At 54.9% G+C, this 27,698-nt stretch overlaps 1 protein-coding gene across 2 annotated transcripts in view; it reads right to left on the minus strand.

Moving 5' to 3' along the window:
• Window positions 1-6,977: 6,977 nt before the first annotated feature.
• The window catches only part of PCBP4 (poly(rC) binding protein 4), a 33,484-nt gene continuing 12,763 nt past the window's right edge, over window positions 6,978-27,698 (minus strand). Inside the window, exons 2-13 of one of the 2 annotated variants that reach the window (XM_045025298.1) lie at window positions 22,035-22,203; window positions 20,422-20,445; window positions 20,294-20,326; window positions 17,334-17,450; window positions 16,709-16,840; window positions 15,355-15,483; window positions 14,618-14,692; window positions 14,189-14,233; window positions 13,233-13,308; window positions 12,503-12,555; window positions 11,009-11,151; window positions 6,978-9,296 (exon numbers count right to left, since the gene is read on the minus strand). In XM_045025298.1, coding sequence (XP_044881233.1) covers window positions 8,981-9,296; window positions 11,009-11,151; window positions 12,503-12,555; window positions 13,233-13,308; window positions 14,189-14,233; window positions 14,618-14,692; window positions 15,355-15,483; window positions 16,709-16,840; window positions 17,334-17,450; window positions 20,294-20,326; window positions 20,422-20,445; window positions 22,035-22,145 — 1,254 coding nt within the window. In that variant the 5' untranslated portion in view covers window positions 22,146-22,203 and the 3' untranslated portion in view covers window positions 6,978-8,980. Of the gene's footprint in view, window positions 9,297-11,008; window positions 11,179-12,502; window positions 12,556-13,232; window positions 13,309-14,188; window positions 14,234-14,617; window positions 14,693-15,354; window positions 15,484-16,708; window positions 16,841-17,333; window positions 17,451-20,293; window positions 20,327-20,421; window positions 20,446-22,034; window positions 22,204-27,698 lie in introns of both variants that reach the window. The other variant, XM_045025297.1, reaches the window with a different exon arrangement.

A 27,698-nucleotide genomic window follows, 5' to 3' on the forward strand; every position in this document is an offset into this window, starting at 1 on the left:
AGCAGCTCTGTCTTCTCCTCACTTGGGGGAAATGCCACTCATGCCTCAGCCCAACAGTGTCTGTGCAGTGTGTAGCCCCCACCCTTCAGCTACTGGTGTGGAGAGAGAGAAGCCTTTACACAAGATGCACATTTCCTTGGGGCCCATGTACAATTGCTGACAATCAGTGAATGACCTGCTCAGTTTCTGCCAATTCCTGCTTCTTTCTTCCTGTGATCTGACCATGTCCGTTTCCAGCGGACCCTTTCTCAACCAGATTTGTCCCCCATGAAGTGTTGCGGTTCTACCCAGCATGTCTTGGGCCCATTGGCCTGGCCACTGTAAGGCTAATGACTGTGCAGAGCGCCTCTACAGGTAGGCAGGGGCGGCTCCAGGCCCCAGCACACCAAGGCAGGCAGGCTTCCTTTGGAGGCTTGCCTACGGACGGTCCGCTGGTCCCGCGGCTTCGGTGGACCTCCCGCAGGCGTGCCTGCGGAGGGTCCGCTGGTCCTGTGTCTTCGGCAGTAGCCGCGGGACCAGCGGACCCTCCGCAGGCACGCCTGCGGGAGGCCCACCAAAGCTGCGGGACCAGCGGACCCTCCGCAGGCAAACCGCCGAAGGCAGCCTGCTTGGGGTGACAAAAACACTAGAGCCGCCCCTGCAGGTAGGGTTTCATTACCATGCACATGGATTTAAACCCTTTCCATACGACATAGCCCAAGACAAAGAACTACATCCCGCTCTCCTTGTTATATGTTTGTAGAGTGGCCAGCACGAGGGGGTCCTGGCTACTAGCCGCTGCTTTACTATAAACAGTCACACACTAAGAATATGTGAGAAGAGCGCTGAGGTTGCAAAGTCAAGCACTTCAGAAGCGAGGACATGCCACAATGAAGCTTGGCTGTGCAACCTTAATGCAGCTCCCTTGTGTGTATGTGTGATGCTACCATCGTCAATTGTACGCGCACATCCTCCGAATTCCACTGCCTCAGTCACTGCCCATCATGGCTGGTGCTCGTTGAGTGAGCCGCCCTTTGCTGTTTTGTTTGATCCTTGTTAAATGTGCGGCCCTCGGGCCGTATTTGTGGCGTGCTGTTCAGACCCTGCGCTGGACACAGAATTATAAATAGGCACATGGCTTTCCTAGGGCGCTGTCGGCGGGTTCCTGGCCTTCTAAGGGGAGAGGAGCCCAGCCCCACTAGTAAAATGCACGGCTTGCCTCCCCAGGTGGAAAAAAATGAACAAAGTCCCAGGACAGGTAGGTCATTGGCTAAATCAGGCCTTCTGGGGTGCAGCGAGAAGACGGAAACCTGGAGAAAGCAAGAGCAAGCTGGGAAAAAGGAGGTTCCACGCCGGAAGTCTTCTTGCTGAAAAGACAAAGGAGCCTGGGAGGGGCTGAGGAGAGATCTCAGGTAGCAGGGACTGGGCTCAGCTTTCCACGGGGTGTGGGAGACGTTTTATCTATGTGCTGGAAGGGGTGGACTTTTTCTTTATGACTGAGCTGGAGGCCCAGGTCCCTGCAGCAACCAAACCAGGTTGGGAGTTCAGGAAACCCAATTTGAGCGAGGAAGACCTGAGGCAGTGGCTAGCCTGAAAGCCCGACTGGGCAGGCAGCACAGCTACGGGTGTTCATCGCCCTGTACCTGTATGCGTCACAGCTTCTCATGCTTTTCCCCCTGGCCCCCTCCTGCTTTCCACTCTTCCCCCGTGGCCTGGGCTAGGGCAGGACAGCTTGCAGCTGGAGACTCGGGGTGGCTGGGGCCAGTCGCCCACCTGGCACTCTGGGGAGGGGCGGCTGCGGGTGGGGGGCCTCTGGGCTCTGGTGGGGGAGGGAGGAGCTAGCCTCTCCTAATCGGCGGTTCATGCACTGCCCATGCTTTGCTTCATTCACGACACACCTTCTGCAACCAACGCAGCTGAAGTTCTAGTGGCTGGCTGCCGTACGCTACCCTGATTCATCCTCAGAATGGATCCATCCTGTGCACCGAATGAGGCAGTGTTCTGGGGAAAAACAGTACAGGCTTGTGTCATTAAAGCCTATCAGACAGTACACGCCCAAGGGGGCCAAATTAAGGTTGGATGGGCAGGCTTCATTCAGCATCCACTCCATTACCCCGGCAGCGTGTATATCCATAGTAACTCCCCTGCCTTACTCTGAGTTTACACCAGTGTAGCAGAGATCGGCGGCTGGCCCACTTAGTGTAATTGCTCAGGGAGCTGGAGGGCCCTGCAATCGCTGGCTAATTACCAGCAGACAGGATATTTACTAAACACAGTCTGCATGGCTACCATGGCAGGAAAGAGAAGTTTCCACATGCTCCAGGAGGTAGCCCTACATCGGGACCCTCCTCAGCTTCACAGCCACAGCTGCTATGGCATTTACATGGGATCTGCTTTCAGCCTCTAACAGAGAATGGCTTCCAAAACCTATCTGGCTTCCTGCAGCCTTGGTTACTACTGCAGGGTGACCTCCGCATGCTCCCAGTCCCAGATTCCTCCACCCCAACCCCAAAGCATGTGTTCTGCCCTCTTCTGGACAGTCCATAGCCCCTCTAAGGGGATCTGCCTTCAGCAGAGTTACCCACACGCTTTACAACGTGGGCTTAGTTTTAATTAAAGAATAAAACCAGTCTATTAACTGCAAAGAGAGAGATTTTATGTGAGTACAAGTAAGGCGTTTTTAAAGCCAGAAACGGTCACAAGACAAATAAAGCTCAAACGCTCTCTCAGCTTGACAAACTGGACTCAGTTCAAGGTGAAGTCCCTTGCCACATGTTTTCTGAACCAAGCACTCAGGCCAGGCTCTGCTTCCAAAGTCCATAGGCTCTTTCTTTTGTCTTCTCAGGTGGCAAAGAGAACTGCCTAGGGAGAGAGAACCTGGGGTGTTTTTGTCCTTCACTGTTACACTTCAGTCCCCCTTTGAAATTCATTTTCCCAAGTATCAGAGGGGTAGCCGTGTTAGTCTGGATCTATAAAAACAGCAAAGAGTCCTGTGGCACCTTATAGACTAACAGACGTATTGGAGCATGAGCTTTCGTGGGTGAATACCCACTTCGTCAGCCACATGCTCCAATACGTCCGTTAGTCTATAAGGTGCCACAGGACTCTGTTGCATTTTCCCAAGAGTTACCCCTAGATAAAGTTCATACCCGCTGTGAGGACAGAGACAAGGCAGCTCGTGGGGAAAGCGGGTTCATGCTGTTTGCTAAGATGCAGCTCTGTTTGTTCCTGCCCTGCTTCCTTGCCAAGGAATGGCTATGTGATGGCCACCTGGCTAGGGGTGTCAGTTTTGTCCTTTGTCTTTGAGAAACAGGCTTGTCTAGCAAACACGTGATTTCAGCGTACGTTTGTGACTTTACATGTAATGTCGCTACACACATTTCACCATGATATCACTGACCAGCAAGTTATTCGTTTTCAAATGATGCCTCACACGGCATATTTTGTACAAAGATTATTCCAGTGGTGTGGACGGTGTGAATACAGGGCTGCATTCTGGCTCCCCGGCCTGCCACCAGTGGTCAGTGTCCAGGTTTGATGCAAGGAGCATTTTCGGTGAGTCTCTTTAATAAGAGAGAGCTGACGAGCCGCGGGGTTCTTGTAACCACCATTCTCTCTCTCTGGTTGTGGCCTTTATCCTGGTTCCAGCTCCCGCTGGGGTTGCTGCCTTCAGAGCAGGAGGTGGGCCCTGCACAGCATGGTAATGCTGTGTGCCGGGATGGGGGGGTGCGCCCGTGCAAACACCGTGGCTTCTGAAATCTGGTGTGGGTTGGAACTACTCAGTGAGGAGGTGCACAAGGGCAACTGTGCTGGGGAGTGAACTGAGGCCCACTAGAGCCAAAAGCATGAGTGGCAGGGCCCTAGCAGACTCCTAGCTGCTGCGGCTTGGCCCAGAGGAAGCCTAGAGCACACCCGGCCCAGTGGAGAGAAGGCCTGGAGGGAGCTGCACTGCAGTGATTGAGCCCCCCCCCCCCCAAGGATGAAGGACATCTCCCCTCATCTGAGGCTCCTGGGGTTCCCCCCCATACACAATCCCCTGCCCTAACCTGCCCCAGCCCTGCCACCAGTTCTGGAAGGGGGAAGCAAGCTGCTCCGCATGCTGGCAGTCAGACCCCACCCCAAGCCCTGTTGTAACTAGGCGCCCCAGGCAGGAAGCAGAGCCGTTTCCCTGGCTGCACTCCTCAAACACGGGGCTGCCTGGCGGCCAGGTCAGGAGCCAGGCGCACCCCCCTAGCGTGCTGCACATGCTCCTGATAAGGCAGCTGCGTTCTCCCTCTTATCTGCTGGCTCACTTGCCCCCCCCCCCCCATCACACACAGGCATCTGTACAGTCCCAGCGCCCGGTCATGCGCCAGCCCTCACCACCCAGGGAGGCTGAGCCCAGGCAATCACAGATGGTGACTGGGAAGAGACCCCCGTTCCCAAGAGGGTTGGGACAGTAAGTGTGCAGTGTGTGTGTGTGTGGGGGGGGTAATGGCCATAATGCCTCCCTGCGCACAAAAGCCTCACACAGATGATGCCGCCAGCAGAGAAGGGGTTAAACTGAAACACCATCCCCTCCCTACCCCTGAGCAACAGCAGCTGCACCAGGAAAAAAGGGAGCTGACCAGGACCACCCCCAAACCACTCCAGCTCCCTTTGGGCTCTGGGAAGCTGGGCATAGATCCTCAGAGCTATTTAGGCACTGAACTCCCATTGATTTCAATGGGGAATCTAGGGCCTAAATCCATGTGGGAGTTAGATGGGGGCCTAGAGCTCTCTGAGGAGCAGGGCCTCGGTTCCCCCCCAGAGAGCGGAGAATGGCTGCTGCTTGCACAGCCCTTGTGCGGGGGTGTCGCACGCCATGGGGGGTCCTCTCCTTTTGAATGGTAATTACGGGCAGAACAATGCAGCCTGCCCGACAGCTCTCCAAGGCAGCGGGGCGGCTGTGCCACTCCAGCAGCCTTTTTACCCAGGTTGGCAGCCACTCCACTCTCGTCAAGTGCCCCCATCCCCACAGCTGGGGGGTCGAGGCCCACTCCAGTCTAGAGCAATGAGCAGCTGGGTTTCCAAGCCGGGTTGCTTTGGAAACCGGCCCCAGGGGGCTTCACAACCTCTGTTGCGTTACTCTCTCCTCCCCTTCCATTTGCATAATTTTGTTGCTATTTAATTAATTAAGGCAGCTGCAGTAGTGTGGGTCTGATTGCCCTAGAAAGCTCTTTGTCTGACAGGTTTAAAGAGATTGGCTTCAAAAGCACTGCTGATAGGGTGCCCTTGAAGGGGACCTTGGGGTATCCCAGCCAAGACTCCATGGGGGATTTGGGGAGTCCTGCCAATATTCTGCCAGGGGATTCCAGCTCATACCCTACAGAGAATGGTCTCAAGGGGATTCCAGCTGATTGGGTCTCTGGAGGGGCTTTCCAGGCCATCCTGATCGGGGGGGGACCTCGTCTTTGATTTGACACATGGGCTGACAGATCTAAACTTCTGGACGCTGACAGACTGAATGGGCAAAGGGACAGACCCATGAGTCTGCTCTGCCCAAGGCCAGCATCCTGCCTTGGCCTGGGCTTTGCAATGACTCCAGTGTGTCTCGCCAGCTGGGATCGCTCCCTCAGACTCCCGGTCAGCCCCTTGAGTGGGCTTGCTGCTACTCCTCTTCTCTCAGTGAGCCCATTCCTGCCCATCCATGCGTAAGTAGCTCACAGAACCTCATCCTAAGGAAGGCTGAAGGAGCCAGTAATGGGGGGCCTGTCCCTTTAAGGGTGGGAGGCCTGCAGCTGGTCAGCCCAACACTGTTAGACCTGCCTGTCACATCAGAAGAACCAGCTGGGTAAGGAGGAGCTGAGTCTATAAAGAGCAACAGGACCCTGCAGAGAGGGGGATGTACAGGGAGAAACAAGTAGAGGCACCTGCAAAGGCAGGGGACAGTTGAAGGGAGGGACCAGGTTACAGCTAGGAATCCTGTGTCTTTAGGGAAAAGGCTCTAAGCTGGGAAATTTACCTGGGAGGCCACAGTGGGACAGACTGGGAAGATGGACTTGGGGTAGAGTTGAGAACTTTATTTTGGGACTGATATGTAATGGTAATAAATTCAGCTCTGAGTAGAGATGGTGCTGACCCAAATAAGAGGAGCTGTGATAATCTGAGCTGAAGACAAGGGAAACTGAGGCAGGCTGCCGGCAGGGGGACCTCAGGCCAAGATGGGGTGCTACCCATTCACACCTCCAGCTCCTATCATTCTTCTGCACTACAATTCCCAGAGAGCTTTAGTTCTGAGTTGAACTGGTCCTGTACCAGCATTGGCAAGCCCAAGTATTACAAACAATCATGAGCCAGCCCTCAACAAACAAAAACCAAATGAACAAATGTGGGATTGGCTTAAAAATCATGAATATTTTTTGGTAAAGTTTGGGTTCTTTCTAGTCCCTTTCTGGGTCGAGGTCTCGAGCTTTTCTCCATTATCAGAAAAGCCAGACACTTACTTTAATTTTTAAATGTGAAGGGATAGTCTCCCAGAAGTGAAGGACTCCAGGAGTTGGAGCTTTAAGAAAAATACCAATAAGTGTGAGAGTTGCCGATTCTGCTGTGGCCTGCTTGGGAGAAACCCTTTGTGGCTGGATGGAAACCTTTCCAAATGATGCGACGGCCACCTCGGAGCTGCTCACTGCATCGTGAGGGGACGGTGAGTAACAGCTGCGCACACAACATGGTGCTAATTGAGCTGTTATCTTTGCGTCAATCTCTAGTCAGCACTTTAATGCAGGCAGGATACATCTCCCAGTGTGGACTTTCCCCTGCCCCATGCCAGCCTTTCCCTGGAGCTGTTCATGTGAGTCATCCTTTAACCTGCAAGGTCTCTCACTGGAGAGTCACCAAACCATTCCCTTTATTCTAGGTCTGAATGGATGGCAGACCTTTCACTTTGGATCCGAAGGAGCCCACTAAACCCCACCAGAGTCCTGAGTTCACAAGGCTTGTCTCTTTATTAAACTGCTGATAAGTTACAAAGAAGGAAAAAATAGAGAATTCTATGTACAGCATTTTCCAAGACAGCTGGGCTAGGTGGGCAGGGGAAGCTTTTTGAGGGGGCTGCTGGGGGAGACGTTCACCATCGTGGAGGGTGGGCTGGAGACAGCTCACTGCACAGTTGGTGGGATCTCTGTTGGGAGAGGCAGGGATAGGGGATGATTCCTTTGTTGTGGAGGCAGAACTTCAGGAGATGCCAGGCCAGATCCTCAGTGGGTGTTTGACTTCAGTGGAGGGATACTAATGTACCTCGGCTGGGATCAGGCCCCTAGACTCCTTGGCTCTCTGCTGTTGATCACCAGGATTTGGCAGTGGGGACTACAGGCTGTTTGGATCATGGTGTTTCTAAAGTGGGAACCAGGGTCTCAGACACCCAGGACAGCGCATGTTCAGTGCCGGGTGAACACAGCTGATTGCTAAGGAACAGTCTCGCTGTGCAGTTACTTGACCCTATGCTCCCACTCCTGACTCAGTCAGTTTGTTAGCACCCTGTAATCCCTTGTTCAGAGTCACCAGTCTCTCTGCTGGTTCGACACACACAGCCTGGCTGGATGCTTCATGATGCACCTGCTCCACCACGGAGTACGTCTAAGAATGAAACAGCCCAATCCTGCCTCCTCCGATCCCCCTAGCAGGAAAGCATTTGAGTGAGGAAGGCCTGGCTCTCTCTCCCCTGGTCTGATCTGTTAGGATAACTGGGGGAGGGGAGGGACTTTATTTAGGGCTGTTAGTCTGGTTTCCCTCTCCCAACCCCAGGCTCCACCCATGAGGAAGGCACTGGATGCACCTCCAAGGGTGCAACTTCCCATCAAGGCAGAGACTGTGGGTATCATCCATCCATCCATCCAGGTCTGGGTAAGAGCCCTGGTAATGGACACTTGGGAGGGCAGAACTTGGGAGCTTCCTCCAAGGAGAAAGCAGAGCCAGGAGTTACTCCATGGAACCACTGGGGGAAGGGGCAAAACACAGGAAGCTTTGACTGGTGTCTCCATCCAATCACGACTGACTCCAACAGCCAATGAGTCCTTGGAACAAATGAGCCCATGCATTAGCTGCCAGAGCTGGGGTTCTGCCCCAGGGATAGGCCAGGAGCGTTCCTGATTAGCCACTATCAGTTTCCCAGAGCTGTAGTTACTGTAGCAGCAAATAAGTCACAAGGCTAGCCCAATATATACCCGACCATGCCCCTGCCCAGAGTCACAGGAACCTGTGGGGGGGTCTCCCCTGTCCCAGCAGAGAAGAGGGGCAGGCGCTGTGATATTCTGAGCATTTGCCTTGAATTCCCTTCAGGCCAGGTACCTTTCTGCTGGAGGATAGCCCTCCAAACCTGACCCAGCCTGTTGCCTGGTTCTCAGCAGGGCTCTGTGTGTGGAGGGGAGGCCAGGGCTCGGGGCTGAGTTTCCAGCTTGGTGCAAGTCTAGGTACTTGGAGATCATAAAAGCGCCGACTCCTGGGCAGAGTGTGACCGATTCCAGTTCTGTCCTTCCCAGCAGCCCCCAGCCATCCGGCGGCAGCACGGCGTGGGCCTTGAGCTATGCTCAACCTGGCCTCTAGCCTCGCCCTGTCGCCCACCCGCCCAGGGTGAGCGCGGCCAGCACTGCGCTGTCAGGTGAGGGTGCCCTTCAACTCCAAGGGCTGGGGGGGATGGGAACTTCCCCTACAAATTACAGCACTAAAGCTAATGGGGACAGAGCCAGCCCCTCCAGGAGTGGAGAAGTGGGGGACGAAGGGGGGTGCAAGGCTGAGACACGCCCCCCCATCGTCCAGAGAAGACGCACCAGGGATGGCAGGGCTCCAGGCTGCCCTCCCCCCTCCTCCACGTTCCCTAACTCTCCGTCCATCCCCACGTATGGCTCGGGATGCCCCAGCATGGGGTGGCGCTGGCTCAGGTGCCTGCCTTGGAGTGGTGCTGTTGGTGTCCCACAAACTGGGGGGGTGGCATCCTGTGGTCTCCCCCTTCCTCTCTGGCCTGCCACCTTCCCACCCACCCGCCTCAGTACGGGGAGAACTTCTGCCGCTCTGCTTTCTTGGCGCCGTTGGCTGTGGAGATCTTGGTCGTGTAGGTGGCGAGGCTGCCGTTGTGCCCCGCAGCCGAGGAAGGGGGCAGCGTCAGGAAGGGGACGGGCTTGAGGCCGATGAAGTTGGACAGGGAGATGGCATAAGGGCCGCCCAGCAAGGTGGGAGGGGGTGCGGCTACCGCTGTCAGCGTGGAGCCCGGCGATGGATTGAGGGACTGGGAGAAGGTCATGCTGAGGTCAACGGGGCTGGAGATGGGGGGCATCTGGGAGGTAGATTTGGCTGTCTCTAAACTGGAGGAACAAGGAGGGAGAGAGGCAGTGAGACGCACACAGAGTGGGGCTGGAAGGAAGGGTGCGGTAATACCCTCATGCATGTAATACCAACCCCCTGAAGTGGGGATTGAACCCTTCACCTCTGGCTAAACGAATGGGCTTCTGCCAACCTGAAAAACCAGGTGCCTGATCGTTCAGAGGCAGTAGCTGACTCATAAACTCGTATACACCGGTTAGCCACTAGAGAGCGACAGAGAACCATGCCATGTAATGGTGGGTTACACACACAGCTACATGTGGAGTTTGCCGGATTGATTTAGGGATTTTAAACTGAGTTAGTTAAACCAGTGCCAAAATTTGTGCAGATGCCCTTAATGCAGTTTAATTTAAGCTGATTAGGAACTGATTTAAACTAAACCAAAATAAACTGCTTTTAAGCCAAACTAAGAGCATCCACAGAGGGGTTTTCACAAGCTTAACTAAACTGGTTTAATGAAACCGGTGCAAACTTGTGTGGAGATGAGGCCATAGGCCCTTCTGTCCTGAAGGCTCCCAGCACAGTTTGCATTACAGGGCTGTATCTGCACCAGAGGCTTTTTGCGAGATCTCTCACCAATGCAGATGCCGGACGTATAAGCGTAGGCAGGGCACAGGGGCGGCTCCAGACCCCAGCATGCCAAGCGCGTGCTTGGGGCGGCATGCCGTGGGGGGTGCTCTGCCGGGCGGCAGGCAGCTCCGGTGGACCTCCCACAGGCGTGCCTGCAGAGGGTCCGCTGGTCCCGCGGCTCCGGTGGAGCATCCGCAGGCATACCTGCGGGAGGTCCACCAGAGCCGCAGGACCAGCGGACCCTCCGCAGGCACGTCCGCGGGACCGGCGACCGACAGAGCGCCCCCCCCCCCCACGGCGTGCCGCCGTGCTTGGGGCGGCGAAATGGCTAGAGCCGCCCCTGGCAGGGCACCAGTGTTTATACCTGATCTGAGCAGGTCTAGAGGGATCCCTCGCCTTCCCTGAAAGGCAGATGCTGCACAAGCAGTGCTATGCAGCACTCCGTGCCTAGGAGTGGGAGTGCAGAGCAGTTTCTGCGGCTGGCTCTGCAGGGGAAGTGTTTGGGAGGCAGAAGGGAATGCCCATGTTGTGATTTGGCCAGACGTGGGATCTTCCAAGCGTCAGGGCTCAGTTTCACATCTCTTCTGAAAGGCGGCAAGAACTGGGGCTGGTCAGAAATTTTCCATCAAAATACCTACCAGGGAGGCTGTGGTGCATCATGGGAGATGTAGTCTGGCCAGAGAGCCTGGCCTAGAGAGGCAAACGGGAGCATGAGGCATGTGAACTACAGCTCCCTTGAGACACTGCTGCGCATTTCTGAGTCAGTGGGGGGTGGGGGAACCCATTTTTCATCCCGCTCTAAGACGGGCTGGAGAAAGGTTGGGATGAAAGAACTGCTGGTCCCTAAGGCTCAGGGTGCATTGGTCTTTGACACTCCAGTCTTTGTGCATGTGACAAACACCCTTGCCAGTCTGACTGGAAGACGCCCATCGTATAAGCAGGCAGAGTGTTGGGACACTGCATAGATTGTGGAAGAGGTGGCCACTCCCTGCCCCCCAGTCTCACTGAGATCCCAGCTCAAGGAGAAGGCGTGACACAGAAATTTGCTTCTGCTGCCCTGCAGACCAGGGTATGGGCTGCTGCTTCCCCTGCCCCCACCCCCAGTGGGGGTGCTGGCCCTTACCAGGCTGTGATGAGGTACTGGGCAAGAGTGATACTGACTGGGGTCCCCGTGATGGTCACATGGCGCTCACTGGAGCCCTCGCTCTGGTTCCCGATTTTGATGTGCGCTCCAGACATCTGCCGGATCTCGCTGATCTTGCTGCCCTGGCGGCCAATGATGCAGCCAATCAGCTGGGGAGGAGCAGAGAGGGGTTAATTTGCGGGGGCTGGGGTGGAAGCAGCAGTGCTGGACAGAGCGGCACCAGGAGAAGGAGCTGGAGTGCCCTTCGATAGCATGACACAGGAGCTGCTCTGCTCGGCCACGTTGTTTGGAGTGTTTCAGGAGTAGGGGGAGTTGCTTTCTTAGCACCCCACCCACTCCCACCTGCTCAGCAGCTGTGCCTGCCCCTCCCCATCGCAGGGCAGTGCCCAGTGAGGCCCCGCAGGCATGGGCCTAATGAGAGGAGGAGGTAGGGTCTCCCCCAAACCCAGAATCTAGCACTGAGCATGGGACGCTGCTCCCCCAGTGGCTAGGCCCCAATGCCCCTGATCATGGAATAGGTTGCCCCTTGACTGCCCAACCTTAACGTCCTGCATGGCTCCCATCCCCCACGTCCACTCAGCGCTGCCCCCATGGGTGTAGTTCCATGTTCTCACCAACATGGGTCAGCAGCGAGTCTTTGATGCTGCACTTTGTCTCTTTTTAAAAGGCCCGAGGCAGTGGCAGGGGTGTGATGACTTTAGGGGGTGGGGTGCAGAAAGGTCAGCACTGCCCTTGCGCCTCTCCCCCGCTTCCTACCAGCTGTAACAGAGGCGGCTCTGTGCTTGGCAGCCTGCGCTGGCGGCTGGAGAGCAGCCCTGGGGCACCGGTGCCTGGAATGAGGCTGCGAGGGTGGGTGTGGGTAGTTCTGGCTCATTCCTCTCTGCTGGTGACGTTTCCCCCTGGCCCCAGCTCTGCCCTCTGGGCTGCGCTCCTGAAAAGCAGGACCGTGGGCACAACTAAGGCTAGGCTGACCAATGGGGAGGGGGCTCAGGGAGTGGGTAGCCCTTTTGCTGCTGCTGCTACACCTTTGTGTCAGGGGGCGGGGCCTCCGTAGTGACGGCTGAAGCCTGACTAGATGGGTGGGGTGGGGAGGCCCTGGTGTCCAAAACTGGGACACTGGCTCTTTAAGCTGAGATTTGATCATGAGGGTAAGGCAACAGTGGGGCTTTGCCAGGGTCCCTGCCACACGGAGCCCATGCCTCGATCCAGATATCTCTGCTGCATGGAGCAGGGGGAGGCTGGATCTGGGATTTGCCTTTGCCCCACTCCAATGCCGGGGGCCAGCAGCAGAGTCTGGTCCCCAAGCTCCCAATGTTCGTGGAGGGGGATTTTTGGGAGCTGGGGTGGGTTGGGGCCGTTCTCCTCTGCACTTTGCCCCCTCTGGCAGTAAAGGCTCCCTGCTGAGGCTCCAGGGCAGGCATAGCACTGGTGGGAATGGGAGGAGGCTCTCGCAGGACAGCAACAGCAACTTACGTCATTGGGCACCAGGAACTCCTGTGAGCTGCTCTGGGGGCTGACATCCAGGCCTGGCCGGAGAGGGAGAGAAAAGGCAACATTTCTGGGGCTCTGCTAGTGATTCCCCTGCCTCCCTCCCCTCCGTGCTCTGCCCCTGCTAAAGGCCACTGGGCTCCAGGCACAGGGAATATCTTTTCCTGGGGCTTGTCCATACCCAGCTGGTTGGGGGCGGGGTTGGCCAAACATCCCAGACACCCCTCCCTGCTGCACCCTGCCCGGAGGGTGCTGAGCACCAAGGATTGGAGGTGTTAGGGAGAGTCTAGTGGAGTTGGAGGGTTTCCCCGCAGGGCTCTGGGCTGCTGGCTGGCTCCCTCTTCCCTCCAGCTGTCTTGGGAGCAGCAAGCTGTGATCAGATGAGGGCAGCAGCCATGGATCCTCTCCCAGCACACCCAACCCCCGCCATCCTCCGGAGACATGGTCCCAGATCTCCCCATGCTGGGAGGGGTGGAGCCACTGCACATCTGGGGCTTTGACAAACAGATTTTGTTTCATGACGTCTATTTGGTTCTGTAGAATTGGGCCCCTCTCCTTGCCTGGGCCTGGCATAGCCCGTGTTCATCAATGCCACCGCAGGGGTAGGCAAAGCGGATGCCCCTGCTCGCCCGCAGAGGATTTTGATGATGTGTGTGCCCTCCATGAGCAGATCACCTGCTGGGGAGGCAGGTTGGGGCGGGGCTGGTTTTCTTACCTGGGACCAGGGAGGGTGCCTGGCCCAGAGAGGTGAAGGCAACGGGATGCCCAGAGAGTTGCTGCAATTTCGTCACCTGCTCCCAGGGAAGAAATTAGGGAAATAAATGCAAGAGCTACATCTAAAGAGTAGTCGGGTCACCCACCATCCAGCCCTTTGGCTGCCAGCTGGTTGGAACCACAATGGGTGGGTGGGACAGCAGAACCCCCTGGGAAAAGGGCTTTTCATAGTAAGAGCAGCCACTAGCCCTGTCTGTGACCATGGCCACAGGCCACCTCGTGTTCAGAGCTGCACGAGGTTCCACCAGGCAACTCTGCCATGCCTATGCGGGCTGGCCCTGAGCTGCAGGCCTACAGAGACGTGCTCCCAGTGGTGGACGGGCCTAGCACAGCTGGCAGCAGAAGCAGTAGGCCCCTGGTTCATGGCAGGTGGAGTTGGCTGCAGGGAGAGGAGGACATGGATATCTCCCTGCAGGGTGGCTCCAGGAGTGAGGGGCTCCCGTGCTGTGTCTGCTGCGTGGGCCTGACCTGGGGAAGGAAGTGATGGGGGAGGACCAGGCACGGAAACTCGACATGGAAACATGCCCCAGAGATGAGAGCTGTGCTGGGAAGACAAGAGAGATGGAGGGATGCGCAAAGGGCCAAATTTGCCCCTGGGGTAATTGGGACCAGCACACCAGGGCTGGATTTGGTGCACTGATGGCCAGGGGCGGGGTGGGGGGTGGGGAGGCTTGCATCTCCCAGCTTATATTTCCTCCCTGATAAGGGTGTGGTGCATCCACGTTCAGCAGGGCCTTGCGAAGGCCGGCTCTTGCCGCCGGCTCTGCTGCCGTGGAATAGGACAATGCTGCAGCTCAGTTCAAGGGCGTATGGGAGGAGACGGGTCCCTTGGGATCTCCTGGCACTGCGGAACTGAGATTGAGCCCCCCTGCGCCGAGGAGGCAAAGCCGGACTCACCTCGGCTTGAGGCCCCCCGCTGTACTGGCCCTGCATGGAAAAGCCCTGGGGACGAAGGAAAACGGAGGAACATCAGTGAGGCGGCCGGCCAGGACTGGGGCACCGGGGGTTGTTCTGTGGTTGCTAATAGTGGGGTATGAGAATGTTCCCCCTCCTCCAGCTCCCAAACTGGAGCGTTCCTTGCTAGCCAGCCCCAGCCCCGTTTAAAGGCCAGTGAGATCGGGAGCCCCTGGTAACTAACGCTGCAGAGGGCTCACAAGGAGAGATGTCTGAGAAGGGCAGAGCTTCAGGTAACGTGGTGCCTCCTTAATAATAAACAGGAAGAGAGGAAGGCGGTTGCCTGGGTGTCAGGGGATCTCCTTGGTGCAGAGCTGAGGGAATCCTGGGTGTTTTTGTTGGGAAGTTCCCTCCCTTCCAGCTGCCCCTTACCTGGCTGGCCGAGAGGAGAGCCGTCCCCAGGGAAAGGCAGGGATGGTAGGGAATGGTGGCCCCTTTTGGCGGCGACTGAGGAGGGGAAAGCAGAGGAGAAATCAGCAATTCTTCCAGGGAGACCAACCCCCTTTCCCATCCCCATGCCCAGCCTGGCAGCTGGCTACATGCTGTAGCCTTGCCTGCTGCGGGGGCCCTGCCCTTGGGCTGGGAAACGGCCCGTGGCACTGAAGTCGGTGGAAGGCGAGAGGCTGGCTGGCTCGTGCGTTGGTGCAGTGTGGTGTGTGCCCATAGCCTTGTGTTCAGTGGCAGCTAGGGCCACATCGTCTCATGGCATCAGGGTGGTAACTGGGGAGAGAGAGGCTACAAAGCAGGGTGACCAGCCTTTCAAGGGACACTTCCAGCGGGGGCTGGGCTGTCGCATCTCCTTCAGCCTCGGCTGGCAGGACATTAAAACCACCCCAGAACGTCTTGGCTCTGACCCAGCCTTGCCCTGGCAGATGGTAGACGTGGATGCAGTGGGGGGTGGCATTGCTGGGAGGTGGCAAAGCTAAGATATTGCACAGCAACTACCATGACATCCTCCCAGAGGGCAAACTCAGCAACGGCTCCAGCCACGAAGCACAGGGAAGGAGGCTGCCAGGAAACCAGCCCCCTGGAGCCTGCCTCCTGCTCTCCAGCATAGGGGCAGAGGGCCAAGTCCATGTGTCTAGTCCCCCCGAGCCCAACGCGGGTACCTCCAGGATGACTGCGCAGATCTGCCGCACACACTGGATGATGGCGTCTGGCACGCCCGAGACCGTGACCGCCCGCTCCGTGGAATTGGGCAGCAGGTCTCCTGCCACCTGGACCTGTGCTCCCGTGGTCTGCAAGGAGAGATGCCCCCTTGGCAATGGCTGTGTGCGCGCTAAGCAGCTGCCCATGTTCCCTGGAACAATGTGGGATGGGCAGCTAGTGCTGGTACCACCCCACACTGGCTCCCCCCACCCTGCACACCCACGCACTGGAATCAGGAAGGCAGCCACGTGGCCAGTGCGGGCTACATCTTTTGCATGGCCACCGAAGGCATTATCACTGCTGAGCTTGCTGCATCCAACCTTCTTGCACCGGCATAACCTGCCCCTGCTCCACTGCTGGGGCATTCCCATGCTCGCCCCAACTGACCAGCAACACCTGGCTGGCTCTAACAGCTCAACCAGGGTGCTTAGCAAGAGGGTTTGTTGGGGCTGAGGCGGTGGCAGGGTAATGCTGTCTCCCACAGCAGCACCCCCATCAGGGCGGGGCAGTGCTTTCCCTGCCCCTGTCCTGTGATTGGAGCCATGCGCATTACAGGCGCATCTACCTCAGTCCAAGGACTGGAGATTTCATGTGGCTTCTCCACAAATGGGTCTGCTTCAGATGTTTTAAGAGCCAGTAGCTAGCGTGACAGCCAGGAATTGAATCAAGAGCCGAGGGTAAGTCTACAAGAGAGCTGGAGGGGCAATTGGTGACTTGAGCAGGCTCACCCGTGTGAGCAAGAATAGAATATCAGGGTTGGAAGGGATCTCAGGAGGTCATCTAGTCCAACCCCCAAACAGATTTTGACCTCAGTTCCCTAAATGGCCCCCTGAAGGATTGAACTTACAACTGTGGTTTTAGCAGGCCAATGCTCAAACCACTGAGTTATCCCTCCCCTGGATCTGGTCTGAAACCTCCAGCACCAGTGTGGACGTACCCTCAAAGCATGAGTGACTACAGTGAGCAGTAGAGCCCCGATTCCCTAGCTGGGCCTGGAACAAACTCATATCCTCTGTGGCTTGGTCACAGCGGGCAGGAGCTGTCACCCGAACTGCCCCGCGGGTTACACAGAGTGTCTAGGACGGACATTCAGGCTTTCTCTTTAAAGGAAGGGGCTTGGGGATCGTTTCACAGACTCTGTTGTGCACTGAACTAGGAACCCAAACACAGCAGCTGGATGCTGTGGCGGGAGAAACAGGAAGCGAAACTGACCGGCCTGGTTCCATCCCTCCAGGGGAGCGATGTGCAGAAACTAAACAACCAGCCTCACTGGGGAGAAGCAAACAGGTTTTGCAAAGTGCCCCCAGCCCTTACCTCCCGGATCTCCTTGATTTTGGCGCCAGCTTTGCCAATGAGAGAACCGCACTGGCTGGCCGGGATGACCAGCCGCAGTGTCACCGGCGGTTTGGACACAGCTCCTCCGTTGGCGGCTCCTGTCCCCAGGTCCTGAAATGGGAGAGGTACAGCATTAGAATGGAATGAATATCACCATCCTGGGGCCAAAGGCCACAGCATGGTGCTCTCAGTGGAGTCTGTTCAGGGTCAGGGTCAGCGCAGAGCGAGGGTGTCCTTGTTCCCCCTCCCAGAGCAATGAGGTCCTGCTGCTCCGCAGAGACTATCTTCAGTGTTCAGGCTGGAGCTGTGTAAATACAAGCCCAGGCGAATGGCTGGCTCTGTAAAGATCGATTCTGTATGGAACAGTCCCCATACAATCAGCCTGAGTAACAAAACCCCGAGGGATCAGAATCTGACCCCTCGGGAGAGCAGAGATGCTCAGGGTTGAGGAGGAGCCATGGATTTCAGTTTAAAAGGGTTCACATGTTCTGTTGTACCTCTTGGGGGGGCCCTCCAAATCACCCCCTCCTTGGCCCTTCATTCTCAGCGGGCTGATGCGGTGCAGGGTGAATACAGGCGTGGCAGCAGGGGGCAGGTACCATACCTCCTCCAGTTTGAAGGCGATCATGGAGACAGCTCTGAAGACAGCATCCGTGGATCCTGTGATGGTGGTGATCCGCTCAGGACAAGATCCCTCAGAGATGGTGATCCGGGCACTGCTCTGAGAAAGCAAACCAGACAGCAGGGTGAGAACTCTTCCTAGGGCTATCTGGCCAAGTCTCTAATCATTTCTGTCTCTGCCAGCCCTCTATTTCTGCTGCATCCTGGTTGAGATGGGGTGACACAGACTGAACACAGTGTTCCAGTTAAGGGCTTTCCTTTGAGTTGTACAATAAGTTACATATTATCCTCCAGCCTGTGCCTTAGGCCCCTCTGTTGCACATTGAGTGGATGTTTTCACTGAGCCGTCCAGGTCTTTTTCCTGACAGTTTATTTAGAAACCTTCCACATGTGTTTGGACTGGAAGCATCTTTTTTATCTGTTTGTACAGCGCCTGGCACAATGAGGTCCCCATCCATGAGGCACTAGCTGGTGCTGGAGCTCCTAGGCACTGCCACAATAATAATCATTAATTCATCATAATTAATGGCTATTTCAGATTAATCCCTCCAATTTACATGACTTTGCATTTGCAGTGAAATTGAGTATTGGCAATCGTGTTGCCTTGTTTCCCTTGTGTGGTTAGGTCTTAAGTTCCTCACTCTCTTCCAGTCACAGACAGTCTAAATGATTTGGTGTCATCTGCAAATTTTGCTCACCCCACCTTTTCCAGATCATTGATAAATATAATAAACCACACAGCTCCTAGTGAAGAACCATGGGGCCCCCTGCTGTTAATGTCTTGTCAAGATGAATGATGGCTGATTATTCTTACACTGTTCTCTCTGTCAAGTTCTGATCCATGACAATATTTTACCTCTCACACAAAGCCCTGTTTGTTTCCTTAATAGCCTCTTGTGAAGACCTTTGTCAAAGGCCATTTGAAAGTCCAAATAAACGATATCAACCATTCTCCTTTATTCACATGACCTGCTCAAACAATACAAGTAGATTAAAGGGGTGTCTTTGGTTACACTCAGCATAGCATGATCATGGAGGTGCTTTAAATTATATTCCTGTTTCACACTTCAGCCAATTTACCTGGTACCAAAGCAAAGCTCCCTGCTCTGATTCTCAGAATCCCAGCTGTACCTCTGGTATAATAGATTTTAATGAAAACTTGCATATATTTGCTAACTGCTCAGCAACTTCATTCTTAAATCCCATCAGAACTCTTGGGTATCTACCATCTGGGTCAGGTGACTTGCTGCTCTTTGATGTATCCATCTGTTCCACCCAGAGGCGGCTCTAGGATTTCCGCCGCCCCAAGCAGGGTGGCATGCCATGGGGGGCGCTCTGCTGGTTGCCGGTCCCGCGGCGCCAGTGGACCTCTCGCAGACGTTCCTGCGGAGGGTCCACTGGTCCCGCGGCTCCGGTGGACCTCCTGCAGGCGTGCCTGCGGGAGGTCCGCCGGAGCCACCTGCCGCCCTCCCGCAGGATGCCGCCCCAAGCGCGCGCTTGGCGCACTGGGGTCTGGAGCCGGCCCTGGTTCCACCATTGATTCTTTAGACACCTCAGTCGCTGATAGTACCTTACCTTTCTCACCAGAAAAGAGTAGGCAGGGGCAGCTCCAGGCACCAGCACAGGAAGTGTGTGCCTGGGGCGGCAAGCCGCAAGGGGCGGCCTGCCGGTTGCTGTGAGGGTGGCAGGCAGGCAGCTTTCAGCAGTGCGCCTGCAGGAGGTCTGCCAGTCCTGCGGCTTCGGCAGCAATTCAGCGGCAGGGACGCCGATGGCGCGGCACCGGCGGACCTCCTGCAGGCATGCCGCCAAAGGCAGCTTGACTGCCATGCTTGGGGCAGCAAAAAACATAGAGCCGCCCCCGCGAGTAGGCCCATGGAAGGTATTTCCTCAGCATCCTTTGTGATGAAGACTGATGCAAAGAAATCATTTAGTTTCTCTGCAATCTTCTCATCATCCTTAATTGCTCCCTTTGCCCGTGGTGGTCCAGCAACTCCCTGAGGGTTTTTTGCAAGCTTCCTGCGTCTGATATATTTCATATATTTCTTATTTGTTGCTAAGACTGTGGCTATTTGCTCTTTCCTCTTAGTTCCTTTATTTTTATTTCCCTAACTTGGCAAGGTGCAATATATTCTTGCTCCTTCATCTGACACCAGTGTCCTGTTCTGACATCAGTGACGCCCTTGTGCTGCTGAGCAGTAGCAGAGATCTGGGGCCTTGCAGGTTGGCTTCTAGTGGAGAATTCAGTGATGTGGAGTCTGGGTATACTCGAAGTGTAACTTGCTTTATTTACACCAGTCCTGAAATGGGATGGTCAAACAGCATGCAGGTAAATCTCTGCTTCCAAGAATTTTATCCCAACACCCGTGCCTGGTTCCAGGGAGCAACTCCACCTTGAGAATTGACTCCAGTCAGAGCCCAAGGCAGAGCACATACTCATCTGCCACTCATGCGGTGTCCTCTCTCTCCCAAGCTGCCTCTGCACAAGACCTTTCAAAACCAGCACGGCTCCCTAAGGGTCAAAACTTGCTCAGGTGCTAAGGAAGAGAACCTGGAATGCTGTGTATAATGGCGCCACCTGGTGGTACCATCCTTAACCATACATTTGAGGCTCCGCCCCCTCGCTTTCCCTGAATCACCTGGGGCTGAGTGCTCTCCTGCTAGGCAGCAGGCTCACCTCTGGGAGTGTGTGCCGTGTGTATATGGAGGGGAAGGCATCTTCCAGCCACTTCTGCAGTTGATTAAGCCTGGGCATGGGCACCATTGGGCTTGCCAAGTATTTGGGGCTGCAGGGCTGATGTGAGGTGGGGGTTATAGGAGGAGGAGGAGGGAAGTTTGAAGTGTACTCATGAGCCAGAGGCAGCTTTGGTCAGTTGCACAGGACGTAGCCTGGCCCCATGAGAGAGCCCAGGAGTGCAAGAGGCTCTGCCATCCCCCACCACTTACTTGTTCCCGTATCCTCTTAACGGTCTCGCCTTTCTGCGGGAATAAGAACAGGGAGGGTGGTTAGACTCCCACAGCTTCCGCGAGACCCCAAAGAAATGTCCTGGCTGTGGGGAACACCTGCCTCTTACCTTGCCGATGATGCTACCAACCTCCTGTGGAAACACAAAGAGAGAAGAGCAGCCCAGTTAGGAGATTCCTGAGCACACAGGGGACCCGCCCAATCCGCCCTAGGGACTAGGCGTGCCCCTGAGTGGCAGCATGGCTTGTTTTGGAAGGTCGCTGGGACAGACATTAGCACCAGGGCAAAATGCCCGTCTCTTGTTTTCAGCTGGTTCCCAGAGTGCGTTTTTTGGCTGCAGAGTATTTCGCTGCTGGGCTGATGCTCACCTGGGCTTTGTCCCAGGCCCTACAGCGTTTCTCAAATGCGGCCACCAGGGGCTTTTCATGTGGCCACCACAGCCTCCTGGGCTTGCTGAGAAAAGTGATATTAACAACCATGCAAGTCTCACTTTTCCCAGCAGACTTACTAGCTAGCTGGGAGGCTGTGATAAGTGATACTTGTATGTTGGTTAATATCACTTATTACAGCCTCCCAGCTGGCTACTAAGTGTGCTGTGAAAACTAAGTCATATTAATCAACATACAAATATCACTTTTCACAGCACTATTTTTACTATTAAGACTGCCAAAAACAAACAAAAAAAACCCCTACATAAATAAATGACAATGATTTGGACATGTAGATGTGCATATTTATGTTTTTCCTAAAGTTAATGAAGTATTTTAGGAAAAAGTATCAGTGGGGCTACCAGCAAGAGTTGGTGGCTGAACTCTGTGGCCACCAAAAAATGTGTTGTGAGAACTCCTGCTCTAGCACAATGATCTCAATCGCGTGCACTTCTCTGGGCGAGTTCAGAGGCCCGTGCTACACCAATCCCTTAAAAGGACGTGTCCCGAGTGGAAGGGCAAAGAAAGGAAGGGTGGATTTTGTGGTTCTCTCAGAAGATCCATACCAGCATCAACAGGGGAACAGAAAACTGTTTTAAAAATGGATTGAAAACAGAAAATTCAAGACATGCTCTTGGAAACATTAACTTAAAAAAAAAGTAATCTAAAAAAACAAGTTGCCAGTGTTCCTTGAAGTTAAATTCAGCTAGTTTTTTTTTTTTAAATCAAACTATCTAGCTCTCTGTCTGTCTGCATCGTTTAGGTAGGTAGATGGTGGTTGAAGCTCAGATTTTGGTGCATTTGTAATGGCTCCATGTTACACAGCCATGTGCAAAAATAGTAATTTCCCCTCTCAAAAGTTCCCAGCAAATCCTTGCTTCTTTCCCTGGGCAACTGCTTTTCTCCAAAGCCTGATAAAACGAATCCTTTCTTGAACTGAAACTTGACGTTTCTACAGTTTTGCTACAAAACGTGATCTTGGACTGACATTCCGATGAATGTTTCATGGTTCTGCTCTAAAATGGACCTCTGCTGGAGCACAGACGTCCCAGGGTCAGGCTTTGATTGTTGTTAAATGGGATTAGCTTTGGGAAAGCAAAATGAAATGTGAGCCCTGCAAATTCAACACCAGCTGTCTGTCTGAGCCCAGTGCAGACCCCAGTCACCCATGCTGCTGCTCTGGGCCAGCCCCAGAGATCCCAGCCTGAAGGAGCCCTCTGCCCCAGGGTAGAACTCCTAATGTTGCTTTCCCAGGAGAGCCCGGAGGGAATCCCAGCCAGAGGGGCACACTTACCTTCCCGTGCATGAGCATCCGGAGGGTGAGAGTAATGCTGAGCTCTGGCTCCTCCAGGCCGGTATCTGAGCCACTCATCCTGTCTGGCGACGCCATGGTATAGGAATGCATGAACCGGCTTCTGGGCAAACCAGCACCTGGGGTTTAGTAGGGACCCAAGCAGCTAAATCTGCAGAGAGAGGAACATCAGTGGGTTCAGCAAGCCCCTGCGTGGACCGTGGCCAATTGCTTGCCCAAAGTACCATCGTGACCCTGCTCTGCGGAAGGCTCACGGTCAATATTGCAGCAAAGCCCAGGCTGGCTGGGCGGGCTGTGGCTTCACCCCAGAGCGCCCTGCAGAGCCATGAGATAGACGCATGGGCAGGGCATGTGAGTAAATATGGCAGCTGGGCTGCACTTAGCACTAAACCCGCCCACGACCCTGAGCGTTAGAGGCTGCGTGACTGAGCCAGGGCACTGGGCATTTGGCAAGATCTAGCCGGCATGGCAGAGGGGGTTGAGGCAACTCCTCTGCTTGTCTGCCCAGCGCCTTCTCTCTGCAGTGTTCAGTGATTGCCCTATTCAGACCCTGTCTGGGAAACTCAGCCCTTAAAGGCACAACCTCCTCCTCCAACCCTCCACCTTAGCCCCCTTCTTTTAGGGATCCTTTCTATGGGGATCCCCTCCTCCCTAAGAATTTCCCACACCCTCCCTTTGCTGAGTTGTCGCCCTGTCTTTGGAACATCTCAGATTGCTCGTGGCAGAGCCTGTCCTCGCTCTCTGTGCGCCTGTGCAAGGGGATGGCCCTGGGTAAGTGATTTATAATAATGACTAGGACTGGAATACTGAACAGAGCCTGCATCACAGCAGTGGGGTAGCCAACAGTTGCTACCATCTGGTGGCTGGCGTGTGCTGAGATGGTGGCATTGGCCCTGATCCTAGGCAACAAACATCCAGCTCTCAAAAGCAATGGGTACAGCTGGCACTATGGGGCCAAAAGAGGCCAAGGGTTCGATGGGCCACACCCACTCCACATGGCGCTCTGTCTCCATCTCATGATGGCTGAGCCACAGATTGAGGCTGAGGAGGCCTCAACAGTCAGGGCTAACCCAGGTGCGTCTTTTAGAGGCTCCTGCATTTTGAACCAGCTGGTCTCAGGTTTGATCCCTGCTGCTTGATGAGCCAGCGAGGAGTATCATGTTACACATGGGGCTGAGCCTATGCTCTGATCCCAGATGGGTGCAAACAGCTGTGTAACAAACTGTGTTAGCTAATGTATATTAAAGAACGGTAGAGAGGCAGCTGTTGTATATTTAGTTGTGTTATAAGAAAATGTCAAAGGGACTTTTCCTGCTCTCTGCTGGTGGCTTTTCAAAGGTTGCTAAAACAATTGTACAGGCTGTAAAAATCAGAAAGTTGGTCTGCGCCGGATCTACGGCGGATTCTTGGGCTGTGTAGCTAACAGGGCAAAGCAACCCAGACAAACGTGTGATTTACAAGCCAGGTGCAGATCTCCCCAGTGAGACAGACTAGGGAAGATGGATACTGTCTGGCCAAAACCAGCCAGTAACTCCAAGGGCCCAAGAAGCAAATAAGTAAGAATAAGAGCGCTGTTGTGAGACGCAATGGAACACAACGAAAAGCCACCTACACTGTGTGAGGAGGAGGGTAGCAGTGGCTAAACAAGATCACTAAGGAGGTACCAATTAAGAATGTTAGCAGGAGAAGTAAACATGTATCAGTTAAAAAGCTTGTGGTTGGCATGTATGAAACGCTAGACTAGACTGTTTAGAGCTGAGGTTGTTTAATAATCTGCCCCTGGGTGATGTCATGAGACAAGGTATAAAAGGGGGTTGGAGCGACGCAGGAGCCAAACCAGGGGCTGGCATAGAGCGAACACTGACAGAAGCAGGATCCCTGTGCCCCAAGACTGGGCATTAGGCTCCTGCTCAGTCTCCTTCACTTCGGCGTTATGCTTGATTAAGCCAGTGCGATATTGTGCTGAAATGTTCTTATCAGAGCTTTCAATAAGTTAAGCTGAGCACTTGGTCTGGACTGTGCGTTCCACCCACTGGGGGCTGAGGAAGGGGCAGGGCAGGCAGGTGGCCAAGGCCTGTCCTGAATCTGCTCTGTGGCTAGAGGACTTTGGTCTCCAGGCCTGGCAGTCCAGACCCGTCCCCAGCACGATGTTCATTCAGTGCTGGGGAAGAGACCAGAACCCCAGGGGTTAGCCGAGCATGAATCCAGGGGGAGGCAGGCTGGCGAGCTGGGGAGGGGGGTGAGTTCGAGGGGGCTGCCATGAGGAGACGCTGCTGACTGGAGTTGTGCCAATATCACATTAGGGGGAATGAGTGGGAGTCCTGGGCATCTGGCGTCTGGGAGTGTTTGGAACCTGGGTTTTAGTCCAGCCTACGCAGAGGTGGGAGGCTCAGGCAGCTGCAAAGTTGGTTCTGGAATCTGGTTTGTAGGCTGCCCCCTCGCTCTCTGTGCCCCCCTCCTCATCTGTTTGTCCAGTGCTGTCCCCTGGTGCAGTCCTGGGGCATAAAGGGACAGCAAAAGCAGCTGATCTGGGGATAAGGGATGTAGCCAGGGGCAGAGGAGTGGCACAGGCTGTTGCAGCCAAGTGTAAGTTAGAGCAGCCCTGAGACAATCAATTTAAAACCAGGAAATCTTCCTGCTGCTCTGACTTGCACGGGGGGCTGGGCCAAGGATCTGGGACAGTGGCTTAAAGCCTTCTCTGCCTCTCCCCTTCCCTCCTGTGCTGAGTGGAGCGTGGCCGAAATGGACGATGGGGCCTGCATCAGTCAGGGGGATTGGGTCTGGGTCTCTCCCTAGGTCTGCTTGGTTCTGTCTGCACTGGGGAACCAATGTACCAGAACCCTGGGCCCTAGAACACGCAGGGTCCCGGGTGGGAGTGTTGCCCCTTTGGCAGATAAGCAGGGGCTGGCTCACGTTCTGCACAGAGCCAGCAGTGGTAGGTAGCTATGATGGCGAAGGGAAGGATGGAAGGGGAATCCAGACTCCTCTTCAAGGGCACAAGCTGATGGCCTGTTGCAGGGGCCTGGCAGGATTCCCCCTCCACCCCCATGGACAATCAGCGGGTGGATTAGCACATCGGACCTGCCAGGAGAGATGCTATCGCTGAGGAGGAGAGACGGAGTATGGCGTTCTGGTCACCTTCCTCTGAAGCATCAGCTATCGGCCTCTGGTGGAGTCAGGACACCAGATGGGATGGAGCATTGGACTGTGCAATCTACTGATACCTGTCGTCTCCTATTCATCTGCTGGGACATTCATTCCGACTCCTCCAGCTGTATCCCCTACCCAAGCAGCAAACATTCCCTGGTGGATCCCTGCATCTTTCTCTGTGTGTTGCTGCCCCCAGCCTTTGAGCACCATCCATGCCCTGCACTGTGCTGGCGGTGGGAGGATGCTCCAGTCCAGGGGAGAAGGTTTGTGTGTGGGTGTGTCTGAGATGTAGGGGATCTGAGTGCCATCACTTAGGTGAGGAAGGCGGGGGAGAATGGATGGGTGGATGGGAAAGGGCAATTCCCTGAATTATGAGTTGACTAAGCCAAAGTCCCCCAGCTACGTTATGGCTGGGTTCAGCTTCCCTTGGGGTGGGCGGAAGCCCTCTCTCAGCAGGGCTGTGGTTCACCATCATCAGAGTTATCCTTGCTTCACTGCAGGCTGTTTGCTCCCTCTGCGCCGGCTCCAGTCCCTCTGTAACCCCTCTCTTAGCTTCCCAGGGCTCAGATCCCTGTCGCCTCTGCTGTCCTGCTTTATTTTGGCCTTGTGAGCCTGCCTGGGAATCCGGCCCCGTGCCCTGGGAGCCATCCGACTTGTCAGTGCTGTCAGCATGGTGACATACATGGTCCTAGTGCTGATTTTGCCTTGACCCAGCAAACAGTGGGGCTGGCCTGTGGGGATCCCCAAGAAAGCATCTGAGATAGTGGATGGCAAGAGAACACTGGCAGCTTTGGGGAAGCGGTGACTGAGGCTCTGCATGGCCAGAGGGCGGTGGGGACACCAAACGAACAGGCTGATCGGCTCAGAGGTTTGCTAATAAAGGGGCTAAAGAGAGAGTATGGAAACAAGGAGCACTATTAATGCCAGCGCTGGGATCTTGAGCCACCTACAGGGGAACTTACTGGCTGCTGCTAAAGGTTTCACCAAACCTGTCAGGCCAGCTCTTGCCCACACTGTGCAGTAGGGAAAAGTCTGAAACACTAGGGAACAATCGCAGCTCTACTGCGTGGGGAGGCCTCCCAGCCCACCCTCCACGCTAAGGAGGGACGCTGCTCAGAGGTGCATTATGGGAGCTGGTGTGCAAGAGAGGGGGTGTGATGCTGGCCATAAGGAAGGATCTGCTGGCCCCAAATCCTGTGTGTGTGAAACACGTGCTCCTTGCCCTGCTGTTGGCTTAAGGAGCAGAATTCCATCCCCTCGTTCCCAGTGTGCAAAGCCTGTTTTATGCAGGGTCTGGTGGAGGGCAGCAGGATTTAACACCATCAGAGCTGCAATGTTTGGGTGATTGTGGCACACACTGTGTATCTCTTACGGTTTTGCGTTCTATACTCTGTAGCTCTAATGTCTGAGGAGTCTGCCTGATTGTCAGTGCCACTTTGGAAGACAGAGTTGATGCTGCACGTTACAGAGAAGACCTCCCCACCCTTCCCCTCCCATGCTCCTGGAGACTTTACTTTATAGCTCAGTGGTTTGAGCATTGGCCTACTAAACCCAGGGTTGTGAGTTCAATCCTTGAGGGCCATTTAGGGATCTGGGGCAAAAATCTGTCTGGGGATTGGTCCTGCTTTGAGTAGTGGGTTGGACTAGATGACCTCCTGAGGTCCCTTCCAACCCTGATATTCTATGAGGCTGCTATACCTTACGCTGGCTAGCCCCAGAATCTAGGAGCTACACCGCCACTTTCTCCTTCCCCCTCTTATCTGAGGCACCACCAGTGCAGCACAGAATGGGGAGCGCTGCGCAGGGCAGTGAATGACTCCACAGCATGACAGACCATGCAGTGTGGGGGGACTACAAAGTGTCTAAAAGATGCCTTACAAAATGAGCATATTAGATAAAGCTCTGGGCTGATCCCTTTTGTATCTGTGACCAACCAGTGAAACGCCCAAAATAAAGACAGCCCTTGCGCAATCCAAGCCAGCGCTTACAGGACATGATAGGGGTGTCTGGTTACTCCCAAGCAGACCTCAGGCAAAGCTGGATGTGTTCAGTAAAACTGCTAGCTCTGTACCTTCCCCATCCGCCTGAGTGTATTAATGACAGGCTCCCGGAGGCTGGGACACAACAGCTGACAGTTGTTTTTGTGCCACCAATGCTCAAGTGCCAGTGTGTCCCTTAGACACGGGACACACATTGATTTCCCGCAGATTGCACCTTGCACCCTGTGTGTCTGAGCACAGCGGCTGTTGTTTAATAACTTTAGTTTGTGCAGGGCTGTATCCTGCCAGGACATTTTTCCATCCCATGCTGCCAGCCCAGCTCCAGGGTCAGGATTGCCAATCAGAAAGCTGCTGCACACCCAGGACCTGGGAGAGCATATGGATGGGCATTCCCCTCAGCAGAATACTCTGTTTACTCCCAGTTAAAGCAAGTGTCTCCACCACAACCACAAATCCAGGGAATTGCTAGCTAAGACATCCACCAGTCACATGCCCT

Source organism: Mauremys mutica, chromosome 7 (genome assembly GCF_020497125.1).
Source record: "Mauremys mutica isolate MM-2020 ecotype Southern chromosome 7, ASM2049712v1, whole genome shotgun sequence".
NCBI classification, from domain to species: Eukaryota; Metazoa; Chordata; order Testudines; family Geoemydidae; genus Mauremys; species Mauremys mutica.